General features: G+C 37.1%; 2 protein-coding genes and 1 long non-coding RNA gene across 5 annotated transcripts in view; 1 reads left to right on the top strand and 2 right to left on the bottom strand.

The window, feature by feature from the left end:
• Nucleotides 1–3,888, top strand: part of LOC134671934 (tyrosine-protein kinase Src42A) — a 107,631-nt gene extending 103,743 nt beyond the window's left edge. For both annotated transcript variants that reach the window (XM_063529805.1, XM_063529804.1), the window contains exon 8: nt 47–3,888. The gene's annotated coding sequence lies outside the window, so the exon portion shown is untranslated. The remainder of the gene's footprint in view (nt 1–46) is intronic.
• Nucleotides 1–17,926, bottom strand: part of LOC134671955 (uncharacterized) — a 346,096-nt gene that overhangs the window by 305,647 nt on the left and 22,523 nt on the right. The window lies entirely within an intron of this gene.
• Nucleotides 4,723–13,659, bottom strand: LOC134671936 (FIGNL1-interacting regulator of recombination and mitosis-like). Of its 2 annotated transcripts, XM_063529807.1 has the most exons (12): nt 13,550–13,659; nt 13,340–13,480; nt 13,040–13,254; nt 12,340–12,497; nt 10,776–10,966; nt 10,195–10,340; nt 9,479–9,608; nt 8,442–8,604; nt 7,991–8,210; nt 6,771–7,095; nt 6,162–6,389; nt 4,723–5,372 (listed from the first exon to the last, which is right to left on the bottom strand). In XM_063529807.1, the coding sequence occupies exons 1-12, from the start codon at nt 13,613–13,615 to the stop codon at nt 4,731–4,733; spliced, it is 2,625 nt and encodes an 874-aa protein (XP_063385877.1). In that variant the 5' UTR covers nt 13,616–13,659; the 3' UTR covers nt 4,723–4,730. The 2 variants fall into 2 exon arrangements, with proteins under 2 accessions (XP_063385877.1, XP_063385878.1); XM_063529808.1 differs by lacking the exons at nt 12,340–12,497; nt 13,040–13,254; nt 13,340–13,480; nt 13,550–13,659 and adding an exon at nt 11,823–11,961.

Genomic DNA, 17,926 nt, shown 5'->3' with positions numbered 1-17,926 from the left:
ACAAGCTTCAGTTTTCACAAAGTAACACTATACATATTGCACACAGACACCGGGCCTGTACCACATGCCGCCCGAGCTGCAAATGCTGCACGGCAGCACGTCGCTGCAGCACCTGCAGATGCACCAGCTGCAGGCGCACCAGGCCAGCCTCGGGCACCTGCAGGCGCAGCAGCAGCTGCCGCCGATGCAGGGGATGCCGCTGCCCGGCCTGCCCGGCCCCGCGCTGCCCGCGCGCCCGCGCCACCAGGCCTGCCACCACCACGGCGTCCGCCACAACACGCTCGCTACCGCCTACCACGGACCCTAGCTCCGCAACCTGAAACTACGCAACCGAGGACGCCCGGACGACTGAGCTGATAGACATGTTGCGATAACGAGAGAAACTGAATACCGCTGACGTGCCACCATTTTGTGCATTTGACAAATTGCTTGCACCACAAAATGGCCGCCGTGTCGGCTTTATCTGGTTAATCTGTCATTGTGACGCTAGAATCCTGATGTCTATTAGATTAGTCGTCTGTGCTACAGACTTACCACTATGACTCCTACAGGACGACAATATATTAGGCCTAGTGAGGACTGTCATATACATAGTTTAGTGGTGAACCTTATTCCAATTGAATATAGTTCACCGCTGAAAGTGTGATCGTATGGTGGTAACTGTTCCGTTAGCTTTGGTTGAGTTTCATCGGCGTTGGGATGTAGGGTGACGCGGCCGCGCCACACCGCCTTAGCAACCGACTCGACCGCCCCATCTACATAAGGTTTTAGATTGTTTTGTTAATGAAAATCTAGCACACTGCCGCGGCTGACTGGGAAACGTTTGCTCAAAGTACTTCCTTTAAAACTGTTAAACATTTTTTAGCTAATATTCTTACGCTGCTGCCGTCCTTTATTTTCTATCGACTTAAGTTAATATTCATACCGTTTATACTACTGCGGCAGTGTTCTGGAAAAAATGTTATGTAACATAGCCGAAATATTAAAAGTTGTTTACCAAAAAAATGTTTACAATTTGATAAGTGACGGATGTGCGGTTATGTTACAATATTCATTACAATAATAAGGGGTACACAGTACATATCTATACACCTGTCAATATAGATTTAAGTGAATATCATAACGCCGGGTCCAAATTTTATGAGGATCTGCTACAGTGCTTATCTTACATCGTTTTCTCGCCTTAGCGTATTTTGACAGATGTATAGAGTAACAACGCAGCGACTGCAGTCGCGCAGACCCGTTCCGACAATTATACAGGTTGTTATAGCACGATTAGTCTCGAACGATCGAGAAAATGGACGAAATGTGTTCGATGCACGGACGAGGTTTGAATCAGACGAGATTTTATTTTTGCAAGGCGAAGCGAGTTCGAGAATGGATTTGCAATAAAATAAAACGACGACGTAGACACTTAATTACTCTTGGATCGGTAATAAGTTTAGTTAGACTTTTTACGATTTTTCCTAAATATATTTATATTTAGCTTACATAGGTTAACTTAAACAGTTTTCAGAGTTTCGAGTACACTTCGTAAGTAGTACGTTTTATATGGTTAGGCTGATAATGTTTCAAAATAATCATTTCATTTTCATTACGTTCATTCATACGATTAGGGTTTTTAAAACATTTCTTTGAAAGTATCTACATACCATTTTTCGTGAGCGCCCCTACCTTGTAAGTACCTACCAATGTACCCCATTAACTACTTCACTTGCAAGTGAATAAAGTAACTACTGCTTCTCGTGATTACTCACTGTGAATCAGTGCATTCCCGGCTTTAAGACATTTAACGGTTGTTGATTAGTCTGAATGGAGTTTAGAAAGAGGCTATTTCGTGTGTAAATAACTACAAATCGGTTTCGTCTTCGCATTATATTGGAGTGAGTGGCTAGATCGGGCGTGTGTGCGTGCGTCCGGAGCGAGTACGTGTATCAACATCGCGTGTGTGTGTGTTAGGAGGAAATTTAGGCTCGGCAGGGATAAAATAAATTATCATGCGTCAAGCATGTCTTTTGTAAGGATTTATGTTTTGATGAGGCGCATTAACCAATTAGGTATTTCACCTTCGTATACCATGTTTAAAGTAGTATCGATATTGGTGATAGATGCCAAATAATCCTATTAAAGAACTGAATTTTATATACATATTAATTGTTCTGAGGGTATTTAGATATTAGGATCTAATTTATGTAATTTAAATGCGATAAGCCTGTTTAAAACACGATTGATTGAAATTGTAAAGCGAGTCATATTATGATTTTAAAATAATTAAAATTATACTGTCGCAATATACAAAATGCTATATCGGTAACTGAAGTATACTTCCCTTGAAATATAATAGGATTGATTCACCATGCTCAACGATATATGAACGTCTGATTTTATTATATTATTGTATCATAATATGAATCCAAAACTGATATTTTATTATTTGTGCCAAGACTTATATGTTAAGTTTAATGTTGCCACGTATGTCGATCGACTATTTTTATTTGTATTCAGCTTCTTACTTTATTATAAGTAAGATGATTGGCCTAAGTAAATAAGTATTTTTGAATGTGTAGGTTTTGTATCCTAACTTATATAGATGTAACTTACAATATATGTATACTACGTATATAAATGTCAACTAAGATCGACAAAATCAGGCATAAATTCTCATTCGTTGGTACTGCACATTGTGTTAGATGTTACAGTAAAAGTGTGCAATATTTATGTTGAATCCCGGTGCTTAGTGTAAATGTGTGTGGCGACGCGACTCATTTGCGACGAACCGTGACATCCTCAGAACATTTAACAGACGCGTAGTGGTTTATGTAAGCTTCAATTGATATTTGACGATAATTCCAATCCTAATATCACCTAAAAAGTGCAATTTTCTGTACCTACACCATTCTTTCCTCTCTTATTGTTAAAATATCCTCCAAAATTTAGTTGTAGATAAGGATATCTCATATGATTCAGTACTATTTATATGATATTAGTATGTTGGTATTAAACAGTGTACTGACTCGACCATTCCAATGGGATCGCAATAGTTTATACGAACATTGTGACAAAATAGTGAGGTAATGGAGATATATCGCGGTAAAAAAACAATGCAACTGTCGCACAAATAACTTTTAATATTTACCTAAATAATAAGGTGCCTCAAAATGCATTTTTAACGTCACAAAATATACTAATTCATAATGCACTGTGGATAAAGCACTTGTGAATAATATACGAAAATGTTTTTAAACTGATCAGTGTTCAAGGCATCTGGTTATTAAAGTAGTGCTATATCGAAATGTTTCATTTGTTTTGCCGTTTGTTAACTATAGGATTCGACACGACCCCTGATTTATTTCCATAATTTATTTTTATACTCTAAAGTTCATTTTATAGCTGTATAAATATGCTATATAGGCTTAACGCTTTACCGCAATCAATTTGTCTGTCTTCTAGGCAATATAATTTATAAATTGTATTTGTATTGTATTATTAGTTAGTCAATTTTGAAGTATGTACTATTATTTTCTTATACAATGGCGCCATCACAATTATTACAGAGAAGATCAATAAGATTCGTAGGCTAAGCTATGTGAGGATATGCGTGTTAGACTTGTTTATTAGACTATTGTAAGTAACTGTTGCCGTGTTTAAGACGTTTGTACGAGGCCTCGACCCGCGGTGGCCTGTATGGACGCGACGGAGACTAGAGTGAAGTCATGAAATTCGTGCGACTGATGTTAGTTGATACTGTTTGACACGTGAACTAAGGTCTTATTACCTCCGAGTATCAATTAAATATTTTAAGTTTCTCTTATGTATGGTTATGATTATTATATTATTTCACTTATTTGTATAGATTTTTTTAACACAACAATAAATATAAATGTGGAATGTGCTTTGTTTTATTTCTTTATTGTCATTAGTAAGGGTACTTGAGTCGCTTAACTTCAAACTCGGGTAAATCCAGCTGTCAAATTATGCGATTTTGGTATTAAGAAAAGGTAATAGGGTAGATATTTGCTGAGAGGGTCGAATGGATTTAGTCGAATTTGAAGTTAAGCGACACACTTGATTCCCAAGGCTACCAACACTAAGTTGCCATTGACACGGAGATTATCAGTGGATTAAATACCCTAGAGATGAATGCAGGTCTCTCAGATTGTTTCTGCCTCAGTGCCTAGCAAATATAAACCTTGCTTGAAAGCAATAAAGTTCCTTTTGACAGCGTACGTTCTTGTAAGCGTTCTTGACGCTATAGACAAAACTTACAACGCCTGTAAACTTGCTATTTGAGCTGCGAATAAAAGCAGACCTGGCCATAGGCGTACCCACGGTGGGGCATTTGCCCCACCCTGGTCTGTGGTCTGACGAGAAGCTAAAAATTTTTAGGAACAATTAAGGTACTTAACCGTACTTCTGCCCCACCCTTTAAAAAATGCTGGGTACGCCTATGGACCTGGCCATAATTATTTGCGGAACAGCGAATTTCGAAAAGCAAAACTTAATTTAACGTTTTGAACGCCACAGACGGCAATTGACGTCAACGCAAAATCAGCATTTGACGTCGATCGTTTCTTTTAAGAAAATCTACTGAAAAACACCCCACTTATAGGGTGGCATTTATTCACAAAACTAAATTTTACCCCCGTGGCGTCAGTGGCACGGCAAATGGATGCGCCGTATGGCGTTCAAAAGGTTAAGAATACTATAAATAAAATACAAGCATAAAAGTCTCAATCAATTATATTTCTCAGTCTATCACTCACAATTCTTATTCTAGAAATCTCTTCAGTACTAAAAACATTCTCCTTTTCACTGGAAAGCAGCAACGAGTCTGCCTCTAAACGGGCTACTATCTCTCCCAATCTGCCCTCATTTGTGTATTTAGCTTTCTTACTGGCTGGTTCGGGGTCATCACCTCCAAACAAAGAATCGATATCGGCAAATTCAAAGTTACTGCTTTTCTCTCTTGACGAGCCTGAACTTAGTAACTCCACGACAGGGGATTCAATACATTTATGAGTGTAAGTACTGTATACAGATGTCAAATGATTCCACTGTTCGTTATCATGAGTAGTGCCTTGAAGGAACGAGCTGTAGATTTCTTGCAAAGAATCATCTAAACTAAATACTTGTGCTACCACGTATTCATAGTTTTTATGGTCTGTGTATTTTCGAAGATGTGTTAATAGACAATTGTGTATCACATTGTCGCTTTTTTGGATAATACTTTTAAAGGCATCAGTTGTTAGGGATTCTAGGGCGTTTTTATCTTCGTTGCACGTTTGTAGCGCTAATTGACAAAGAAGATCGAGTATCGCTAGGTTTAGTTCAGTATTGCCCAGTTGTGCTATATTTGCCATGACGTGAAGAATCTGAAACCAATTTTGCCTTCTCTATAGATTAATAAAATAGATTTAAGTATGTTAAAGAGAGAGCACACTTGAAAAAAAAATGTTACAACTCCGTTTCATTCAAAATGCTGTCAAATTAAAGTCGAATAATCAATGAGTCTTAAAATTACTTCACAAGTTAATTTCAATAAAGTTAACAATGTCAACATTAGCCCGCTCTTAACAAAGAACAGACCAGATTAACACTTTGGCAGGCGTGTCTCACTCCGCGATTTCGTCGCTTTGCTACAGGTAGCTCACATCCGTTCGACTCCAATTTTGGGGTTTGCCATAAGCCGCGCGTGGCGCTGTCGCCACCTAGCGGCCATATCTGTGCTGATCGCGACAGACGCGTTTTGTTAGAGAGTGAGTCTTCTGTACCTAGTACTATTATTTATTCTGTGAGTTTGGTTTAACTATTCCACTTTTGACCGATGAATTCATTTATCAGCCCAGTGTACCTAAACGAGAAAGTAAAAGACTAGCAGGAATGTGAAGATGATTTGATGATATGAAAGAGCAGTTGAAAGTATACTTACGTATCAAAAATAGTGGGGATCCGTTTTATGTCATATTCTGTATCATATTCTGATTAAGAAAAAGTAGAAAAAAAAATTGACCCGATTTTTTTTTCTGTGGGGCAGGTCGTTCAAGTCGGCCAACCCTCCATACAAAGGTCAAAAATTTACGGATCCCCAATTTTATGATACGCCATAATTATTGCGTACTTTAATGGCCTTACAAACGGAAAATTAAAAATTAAATTAGTACCTTAGCAAGGGCCCCATCATCTTTCTTCAGTCGTGTCATTGCTTTCGTCAAAGCTACCAGTGCTTCCAAATGCCCCAAATACCACATATGACTTGTATCCAAATAACTCTGATTCAGTACTATTCTGTTCTTTGGGCAAGATTTCAGCCACACTTTGATTACATAGTCTTCGAAGGTTTCATCTCCATCAACGAATCTGCATGTAGATGCAGCTTTCATTAGCTTACTCTGAAAGGTATACAAAAATAAACCTTATATGTAAGATATTAGGTCTAAAATAGAAAACTCAACTAAAACCTCTTCCTTGCTCCAGCGCAATATCATATTAAAGACAATTAGAAATCAATACTAAGATTAAAATTGCCAGGCCGCGTAGCCAACATGCCAATCGCTTGCGATCCCTAGCGATTGAAATGCAAATGTCACTGTCGCACTAATATGGAAGAGTGATAGAGAGACACAAAACGTTTCGTTGTCGAAGCGATAGCGATTTACATCTTGGCTAGGCCGGCTGGTGTGTGATTGCCTGGTAAATTGAAGCCCTTACGAGTTGAGAGATTTTTACTAGTTTACAAATAATCCTTAACTAAAAATAAAATAAATTCTTACCATTTGCCTTATCTCATTTTCACTCTGTATATTTGACGAAAGAAAGTTCTCAAATTTCGTAAGTAACTCATTAATAATATCTTCAACGGCTTTCTCCTGAACTTCAGACGGCATGTTTTTAATTTGCAAAGGTGTCCATAGAGCTAAATTAAAATTGTCGTACAGCTTTATTTTGTCTCTGGTTTCCATTAGCTCGAACAGTCTGGCTATAGTATAGCTCAAATGTACTTTTTGAGGCGAATGGTAGAATAAGTGATTGTTTTCAAATGTTTTATAAGTTTTGCAGAGGAAGATCATTTGCGTTTGTAACAATTCGCGATTGTTTCTGAAATAATAATATAAACTGTTTCTTACTTATAATAAAAATGGTGTAATTTGATTAGAATATCTGTCTACTGAAGTAAAGACGCTTACGACAAGGATTTTCGTACACTGACCCGTCTTTTGGTGTCTCTATTGCACGCGCACAATATTATATTGCTGTCCCGCTCATGATGCCGGCTGTCAATGTCACTTTGCGAGCGTGATAGCAAAATAATTATGCGCGTGCAAAAGAGATGGCAACAGGATTTGAACCCGCGGCCTCCGGATTGAAAGTCAGACGTCATATCCACTCGGCCACCACTGCTTACGGTTTATGACGTATTAAAAAAAAAACTACTTACCAAATCTTGTTCAAACCAATTTTCGGTGGAAGTTTGCATGGTAATGTACATCATATATTTTTTTTAGTTTTATCATACTCTTATTTTAGAAGTTACAGGGGGGGGGGGGACACATTTTACCACTTTGGAAGTGTCTCTCGCGTAAACTATTCAGTTTAGAAGAAAATTATATTAGAAACCTCAATATTATTTTTGAAGACCTATCCATAGATACCCCACACGTATGGGTTTGACGAAAAAAAAAATTTTGAGTTTCAGTTCTATGTATGGGGAACCCTAAAAATTTATTGTTTTTTTTCTATTTTTGGATGAAAATCTTAATGCGGTTCACAGAATATATCTACTTACCAAGTTTCAACAGTATAGTGCTTATAGTTTCTGAACAAAGTGACTGTGACATACGGACGGACAGACAGACAGACAGACAGACAGACAGACAGACAGACAGACAGACAGACAGACAGACAGACAGACAGACAGACATGACGAATCTATAAGGGTTCCGTTTTTTGCCATTTGGCTACGGAACTCTAAAAAGTATATTCAGTTTCTCACCTCGCCAACGCAACCCACAAGTCAGAAGCAAACAAGGCGCTCCAACAATCAGTACCCAACAGGGCCTCATACATAAGTCGCTCCAGCGCCGTATATTGCTCGCAACTCAACGTCGAAGCTAAAGCGATGGTGTGAATGAGTATGTGCTCGTATAGACCGTACGGTCGGCTGGCGTGCTTGGTATTTGTGAATTTGAGGCCTTTGTTGAACCAGATATGACCTGGAAAAAAAAATATCATCAAAGTCGTCAAGCTAGGTTTTGCAGCAACAAAGTAAGTATGGTCGCGCCATTATAGTCCGACCACTTAACCCGACCACCCCTCGCCGCCCGCGTCGTCCTACCCCGTCGCCCCCGTACCGCGCAGGCGAGGACTAACTTAAGCGGTCGGTCTATAGCGACAATTTTTTTATAGGAATTTGACTTTTATGAGAAATAACGACAACAACTTACATTTCGGTAGTATACTAAATGAGCAACGAATGACATCCCGTTTGAATTCATTTGCTGCAGTATTTTTATCCAGAGCTCTTGCCATTGCAGAAGTTAGCAGGATGATATAGCCAATCATTCCGTCTTTCTTCCTCAGTGTTTCTGTGTTTAAATGCAGACAGCACTGAAATAGAAAAGAGAATAAAAGTTGAGTTTGTGTAAAAATGTCCTATAATATTTATTTATTTATTTATCAACACTGATTTCCACGAAGGTTTGCCATCATAAGACGACTTACTAAAAAGTCAAAAATATTCTTGCCGACTGATATACATACATCTGCTGTATACAACTTAAAAAAACGCACAAGTGCGACTTGGACTCGTCCGCCGAGGGATCCGGACTTTTTGTATTTGTTGTTATAGCGACATCAGAAATACATCAATTACATAATTTGTGATCATTTGAACTGTCCAGCTATCACGGTTCATGAATTAAAGCCTGGTGACAGACAGACCGACTGCGGTACGGAACCCTAAAAATAGATCTAGAAATTTGCTTCTCTTTGCTTTGCCATTGGGGGTGTTAGGAACTGCTTAACGGCAAGATATATGTGACGTTATCTATGAAAAGGGACCTTATTGTCGATGGCGCTTACGCCATTATTAACGATGCTCCGATATAAATACAATGCCGCGCGACGCTGTGCGGCGTAAGCGCCATCGACAATAAGGTCCCTTTTCATAGATAATGCCCCATATGTATCAAAGTTTTAACTCATTTAATATTGCGATAAAGGGTATGAGTATACAGAAAGCATATTTTATTTTATTTAAACTTTATTGCACAGACAAAATTGTACAAAAGGCGAACTTAATGCCAGAAGGCATTCTCTACCAGTTAACCTTCGGCCCAAACAGAGAACAAGAGTAATAGGTGCAAGAAAAATTAAAAGGACGAAAATTTTATATTAAGCATAATTTTTTATGTTCATTTTCATATTCTAAAATGTAATGAAATTTCTGAAAATAGTGTATCAAATAAGAAAAATAGCTTACTTCTGAGAACACGTCATCGCAAATCAGCTGCGCTAGCAGGAGATCACACGGATTATGTATTAGAATAGTCATTTGATTTATGAATTGAGGTGATTTCCTGTTTACCAGTTCCAAGTAAGGACCATTGTGCCTGAAAATAGTGAAAATGTATGTAAGGGCTTGTGCACAAATCAGGCGAAGTTCGATTCACGAAAAAATCACGATAGGGAGAACAGGTTGGGGGGTATAAGAAAACCTCACGTGTATTTTTCTACAGTGAACGAAAGTAAGAAAAAACCTACCACATGCGTAGATATTTTTTCTCGGTTACGTTAAACATAAATCTTCACTCTGCACTTCAAAATAGCCAGTCTATTTAACGAAAATAGAAAAAGAAACAAGATTTTCTATGTACAATACTATTCGTCTCAAAATGAGGTCGCAAGAAAAAATTTCAAAAAAATGCACGTCAGGTTATGTGGGGGAGGGGGTAACCAAAAACCTCACCAAATATCACTAAGGGGGAGGGAGGAGTCAAAAAGTAGCCGAAAACACCTCGCGTGATTTGTGCACAATCCCTAAACAATATGAAGGCTTCACACTGATACTGGTCGACATGCCACTTCAGTGTGTGAGCGAGAGAGCGCTATTCATGGGTACAGCGGTGTTCCGCTCGCACATCGTCTATTATAATACAATTACACATTTCATACAATAAGCTTAACAAGCAAACTCACTTGTAAATAAAAACAAATAATTCCATTATGCTGGTGTAATTTCTTCCTGAAGCCGATTTGAATATGCCACAAAGTTTCAGGATGATTTTAATTGTGAAACTTGCTATTTTCAATGACCTTAGGACTATTTTATCTTCAAGATTTGGCTGTAAGCATACAAATAAATTTAATTAACTTACAGTATATGGACAACTTCTATGGAACTACATCAGCTATGGATGTACAGAGGGAAAGTTTTCTTGGCTACAAAGATTGAGCATTTAAAGCTACTGAATTACATATCCATTTAAAAAAAACCGGCCAAGTGCGAGTCGGATTCGCGTTCCAAGGGTTCCGTACATTAAGTACGACTCACGCTTAACTGCATATTTCTAATTGGTTTTCTTGTCATCTATAGGTCAAGAACTATCTTGTGTATTTTTTTTTTTCAAAATTTTAGACCCAGTAGTTTCAGAGATAAAAGGGGGGAGGGGAATGATCGGACAGACAGACAGACGCACGAGTAATCCTAAAAGGGATCCGTTTTTACCTTTTGATGTACGGAACCCTAAAAATGTAGATGTTGACAGCTGAGAACATACCTGTAAGGCAGTAGTGATGTTATTCATTGTCATGGCACAGAGAATTTTCGTACAGTCTTGAAAGATAACTTTGTCGCTCAGGAAATTGGAATATTTCTCACAGATGGCAGTGTAAGCCTTCCATTGTTCTGCCATCGTCTTCACATCAAGGGTTTGCACTATTTCTCCAATTGCCAAATTGATGTCCAATGCTGGAAAAGATACAGTACATATTTTATACATATAAAATGTATACATAATATCTTCAATTTGCATAAAATTATGTGTACTTATTTAAGATAAAAAAAAACTGTTCATCATTTTTTTTTATTTTATATTATTATTTTTCTAAAGTCGGAAATACTTGTATAGTGCAAATTTAATTAAATACACTTCTCTTTCAACCTTGTGGTATGACATTGGTACATCATAATTCTTTTTTTTAATCTTTTTTTCAAGGGGTTTTGTCACGCAGTGACGATGTCACCCCCGTAATGAGATCTAATAGTAATAATGATGTATTACCTACACCACTACATCACATTCATAATTCTACTTCATCATTAGTCTGGATAGTAGAAGTTACACCACTAATTATAGCAACTAAAAAGTGGCTTAAAGAGGCTTGGTGATGACGACAATGATACCCTGTTATTTTTCATCAGGAAGGGGGCTGCCCTTCAGCCTTCAGTTTTTTGCTTGGTCAGACACAGCTCACTTCGCGATTTCGTAGCTTTGCAACAGGTACCTACAAGTGCATCCGTCCCACACCAATTTTGGTGGCTAGCCATAAGCCTCCTAGCGGTCATATCTGTCCTAATCGTAACAGACGCGTTTTGTTAGAGATTGAATCTTCTATACGGTCACGTCTGAAAATATAGATACACAACAAAGTACCTTAATAATATGGGCAATAAGGTCGCGTATACATATTTTTGAGACTTTGTTCTTATCGATATTTTTAGACGTGACTGTACCTAGTACTATTATTTATTCTGTGGCTTGGTACAACCCTGTTTTCATGATGACCTGAAAACAGACTTAGAAGAGTAATATAAGAGCCTTTACCTTTCATAAGTATATCTTGCTCTTCTTTTTCTGTCAAATCAAAAATAAAGTGTTTCTCCATCACCATCAAGAATGTCAGTTGCAGTTGATGGCAAGTACGGAACAAGTCTTTCAACTGCTTCTCAACATGTTTCAAGAGATGGCCTAGCGGTGAGAGTGTGCAACTTGCAATATGGAGGTCGCGGGTTCAAACCCCGGCTCGTACCAATAAGTTTTTAGGAAGTTATGTACGAAATATCATTTGATATTTACCAGTCGCTTTTTGGTGAAACATCGTGAGGAAACCGGAATAATCCCAATAAGGCCTAGTTTACCCTCTGGGTTGAAAGGTCAGATGGCAGTCACTTTCGTAAAAACTAGTGCCTACGTCAAATCATGGAATTAGTTGTCAAGCGGACCCCAGGCTCTCATAAGCCGTGGCGAAATGCCGGGATAACGCGAGGAAGAAGGCTTGGTACAACCCTGTTTTCATGATGACCTGAAAACAGACTTAGAAGAGTAAAATAAGAGCCTTTACCTTTCATAAGTATATCTTGCTCTTCTTTTTCTGTCAGATCAAAAATAAAGTGTTTCTCCATCACCATCAAGTACGTCAGTTGCAGTTCATGGCAAGTACGGAACAAGTCTTTCAACTGCTTCTCAACATGTTTCAAGTGTTTGCCGTAAAGTGTCTCACTGTAAATAGTAAAACAAGTGTTATAAATGGATCATCTTATACTTACAAAGCAATATAATTTTAAAAGCGTATTTGGAGATATAAGGATTAAGTTATGTATTGGAGATAGGGTGGGAGGAAATTCAAACTGCCCAGGACCGGAGCCAGTAGATATGATTTGAGCCTATCTTGTGTTATCTTGAATAATTATAGGGTGTGGATTTTTTTGTGAATTTTTAAAGTGACCATAATTTTTAAAGAACTTGAGTTGGATTTTTTTTTGTATTTTTATGATAACTGTTATGACTTGGTCTATCATCCGTTTACGGCTTGACGTCGAATTCTGGGACACACTGTATGTATTAAGTAGAAATGCTAATCAGAATCAATCAAATGTGATAATTTAAAGAATGTTACATAAATGCTATTATTTTGATAACAACAATATGTAATAATATTCTGAAACATATGCCAGAGAATAAAACTAACTTAATTATTATAAACAACTATGGACTAGCTTCATTAGCTAATATTTTGGTAATAGTTATAATGAATAACTTACCTATCTTTACAGTGATTAAAAACAACCATAACTATATTTCCAGTCATGACCGGAAAAGTGCTCATTGTGTGACAAGACAGGGACACAGATTCCATAATTGTCTTGATAAAGTTTGACAACATTTGCAGCAAGCATACTGCATGTTCCATGTAGTCTATCAAGGTCCTGTAGTGGACTTCAGTGTCCACTAGAAGGCCAATTATGATGTCCATACTCTGGAAATGCATAGTATTTTGATATAATAAAATAACGGCCAAATTTGAATATCACAATAGTACTCTTTAATTACCACAGTATTACCTGGGAAATGCAAGTATTGCAGTCCTCAAGTAGGGAACTGAAATGCGCAGACAACGACGTTTTTGGAATTCCATTCCGAAGATACTCATCAAGTGAATTCTTAGTTTTTTTCAGAAGAGTATCATACGGCACCGACCCCATCTGAGTGTTTAGTAGCGGAAATTGGTAGTTTAATTGTGATTTTTAAGATAATTCTAATAAAAAGGATACATTTTGAGGACTGTTACACGAGTCCATGCTATTTGAGAGTAAATCAGAGCTCTGAGAATCGTCCATAATGTATATTGTTCGCTTTCATACTACATGTCACACGATAAGGAATCTTTGTTACAATTATATCTAAAATTGTAGTTATTATAGTTATCGTTGAAAGAAAATAAAATCTAACAACCCGCCAAAATTTCAGCTGTAAAAATGAATGAATGACAAATTTTATATTTTTTATAAATACCTATGACATTGACATATCAAGTGAGCGTTCCGAAACGGAAAAAAATGCTGTGTAAAGTTATAAAGCGCTCCGTGAACCTTGCGATAAATCGTATGCAAGTTTCGATACATCGTTGACTATAAAAAGATGTATATAATACATTGAGTCGGGTTCGGATTTGCATTGTGTGTTTGCGTCGCTTTCGTTTGCCATATTAAGAAACGAGATGTAAATAAGCATAATGGCCCTGGAAATTCACCAATTGGCAGTGGCGGATTTGCAGTCTTTGCCACCCTAGGCCCCAAGCCTTGTAGCCGCCCCTTTCTCAGCATCAGCACCCATCATATTGACTACATTTAGACCAGGCAACGAAAAGATATATTATAGAGGGAAATGCTTGGGACACTTTTTTTACTTAGTAACTTTTTTGGACTCGTTAGGAGGTGAACATATCAAAAGTAGGGGGGTTTGGTTTGAAGGTCACATTTTTCGGTTTTTCGTTTATTATATCTCAGAAACTACACGTCTTTGTGACATGATCAAAGGAACATAGGTTTTACGAACAAAAAAAGCAACTACTTATTCATTTTAAGTGACAGTTTTACCTATAACATTGACTTTTTATGTAGGTACCTACAAAAACATTAAAAAAAAACAAAAAAAGAAACATAAGAAAAACATTTTTTTACCTATTTTCTTGAATAACTGCTAAACTATTTATCCTAAAATTATAAAAAAAATATATTTGAGATTCTTACAATGAGCTCTTTGATTTGATATGTAACACGATATAGTTTGAAAAAGTTTATTTTTAAATTTTCTCATTTACCCCCAAAAATAGCCTCCATATTTAAAATTCATTAATTTACGTTACACGTCCATCTTTGGGTCACAAACTTACATTTAATTGGTCCGGCAGTTTCGGAGAAAATAGGCTGTGACAGACGGACAGCCAGGCGCACGAGTGGGTTTCGTTTTTTCCTTTTGAGGTACGGAACCCTATAAACGGGGAACAAGGCGCGAAGGCGTCAACAATATGCGAAATCGACGCCACACTCGCGTTCGCGGCTTCGCGCCGCGATTCGCGTACAAGTGTGGAGGGCCCTCCAGTGGCCTATTTTATAAAGCTACAAGTTACAATTTACAAGCGGAAGTCTCTTTCTAACCCTATGTGTTAGAACGAGACTTCCGCTTGTAAATTGTAACTTGTAGCTTTATAAAATAGGCCACAGATATCGTAAAAATTGTAGCTTGTAGCAAATTTACCCAACTTTCATGACAGCGTTTTACACAAAAATAAAACGCTAATTAAATAACTTACCCTATTCGGAACCTAATAATAATATTGAGAATGGCAACCCTGTTGTCGGTCGTATTGTCCTTTTCTAGCATATACGTCCCTCTCTCTCCCACACTCCCACCACACAGCAGTTTGCTTTTTGGCGGTTGTCGCAAAAACAAATTTCCAACTCATTGTCTCAAAATTATACATATTTACACCAGGCAGGATTAAAACTTTAGGTTCCGAATAGGGTAAGTTATTTAATTAGCGTTTTATTTTTGTGTAAAACGCTGTCATTAAACAACTGTACCGCTATTCGGAACCTAATAATAATATTGAGACGTGTTTGTTATCGCCTGGTGGTGGGAAGACGCCAAGCCAATGTGATTTATACATGTACTTATTATGTATATGTAATATTATTATATTATGAGTGTTTAATTAATTATGCAGTACACCCTTTATTTTAACACCCGTGAGGAGAGAGGTATTTAGTAAAGCATACAATTTGATATTCCATTATATAATGATACTAACTTAGCATTTTATATACGTACTTAATGTACTTATAAATGTTCAAAAGAATAAGTGAGTCACCACAAGGGTGCTATACTGGTACTTAAATTACATGAAAACTGGGTAAAAAAAGATGTGATAGGTCAGTCTACTCTTCAAGGAGCATACAACATCTGTTATAAGGAGTAATGTAATTCAAGTATGAGAAGATAAAAATAATAAAGTACTAGAGTAGTTTTTATTTATAAGTAGCAATTATTATCAAATTTGATAATAATTATCTATAATAGTAAAGTAAGCAGTTGCAGGAATATAACAAGGACAGGACCTTTCTTATTTCCAGAATCCCTCGGGATTAAGTAGACGAATATTTTAATTATTCTTTATATCACTATCACCACAAAGTTAATAAAATTAGGTACTTGTTGAAATGTCATAGAGAATCACTAAATTTCTTTAATGACTGTAAGCCATATACTTTGTTATAGGTTATAGCTATAAAATGCATTTAACCCTTTTAAACGCTTTACCTGGCTTTACTAACGAGAACGCGAGTCAATGTACCTAAATAAACCTTACTTGAAAGTGTGAAGGTTACTTTGAGAGCTTAAGCCACAACACTCATGTGTTCACTGCGCTGTGAGCACTAGTTATGACGCTTTTTGGTGTTCTTAGCGTTCAAATGGTTAATGTAGAATTGCCACAGAACTTTATCAATGATATTTGCAGAGTCATTCTAATTAAACTCATGTTTAGCTATCATAACCTTAATTTTACTCATTAATTTGTATATATGTAGTAAGAGTAATTTCTCAGTGGTTTACTTTATCTGGTGCCTACTGGTAGACATAAGCCTTGAAACTTTATTGGTTCTGACCGCTAAAGAGGCTTAATTTCTGTAAACTATTCATAGACATTGCTTAATTCTGAATATTCAGTGTGTAAATTATAAGGAATAAGATACTTAATTCGAAACCCTAGCTCATCGCATAGGTGCTTTTAACCGATAGAAATAGAAATAGAAATAGAAATATATACAAATTTACCCTATTCGGTAGATATACAAATTTATGTACTTATTTCGTGATTTTACATTATTTGCAATAACTATGCGAAACCAGGGGGTCCCCGACCTTTTGCCGGGCGCCCGTGGCCCAAAGCCAACAGCGCAGAGGCCCTTTAAGAGGGACCTATTTCATCCAATGCTAGAATCAGCACTTTGTCGAATCTATTAGATATTTAGGTATACTTATCCTCCTTATGAACTAAGGATAACTGTACCTTGTTTATATTTCAATAATAGCAAGATTGTAAATGTTATTATATATTCTGAAATATAATATTACTGAATTTGGGCCAGTGTACTTTTGTATACTATATCTCTGGCCTACTATATAGGATAGTCTAATAACGTCCCGCCTCCTGGGAGGCAATATACAGAGTTCTTGCATATATATTCACGATAGCGCTAAGTAGTGGGGATCTAGTTTACCGACACTTGACTACATGAAATTATTGTGTACATTTTTTTTTTTTTTTTACAGGTCTCGAACGAGAAGGGTACCTATATATAGGTTGAGGTCCTTAACTTGTGGATTTGGTAGGAGCAAGACACAGACAGGGTGTAAATTAATTGATCCACCATGTTTCAAGAGATTCATGTGCATTGATGCCTTGGTTACACTGTATAGACAGACTATATAACTCTTTGGCAGAGTTTTGCCAACATATTATAATAAATGACTGCATTTGTTTGGGTGTACTTGTTCCACGACAAAGACATATTTATATCTATTACAATGTATTTTCGAAAAGTACTCGCGTTTCAAAATAGCTTCGCCTTTTCGCAAGGCCTGTTTCCCATTTTTTTTGTGCAAAGCAAACCGTATCACAATGCTATAATTTTGTATAAATTGATAACTAGAGGGTCATGCCCTAGACGTGACCGCCGAAGTTATACTAGTTAGAACCGTTCGTGCAAACCATTAAGTCACTGTTTATTAAAAACCTTATGTCGTGGGTACATTACATTCCACGGTGGGTACATTTGTTAAACGTATAGTATCAAACTATGATGAATAATGATAAGTGAATTAAGTGATAACAATATTTGGTCCGTGCATAGAAGCGCGTGCCCTTGAGATTAGGGCATGGGTAGTTTAAAATAAACTTAATCTGTGCATAGGAGCACTTACGATCAAGGTGGTTCAAATCTTCAAGGGTCACAAGACAGACATAAAGGTGTAAAATAAATCATTCATAAACGCCCCGTTAGGTCAGTTTTGTATATTTTTATTTCTAACATGCTTGTGCAGCACATGACAATTTTCCTATACCATGCCAGTCAGGAATATAACAA

This window comes from Cydia fagiglandana, chromosome 16 (genome assembly GCF_963556715.1).
Source record: "Cydia fagiglandana chromosome 16, ilCydFagi1.1, whole genome shotgun sequence".
Lineage (NCBI taxonomy): Eukaryota > Metazoa > Arthropoda > Insecta > Lepidoptera > Tortricidae > Cydia > Cydia fagiglandana.
Note: the sequence above shows the minus strand (reverse complement) of the source record. Positions and strands in the feature narration are given on the sequence as shown.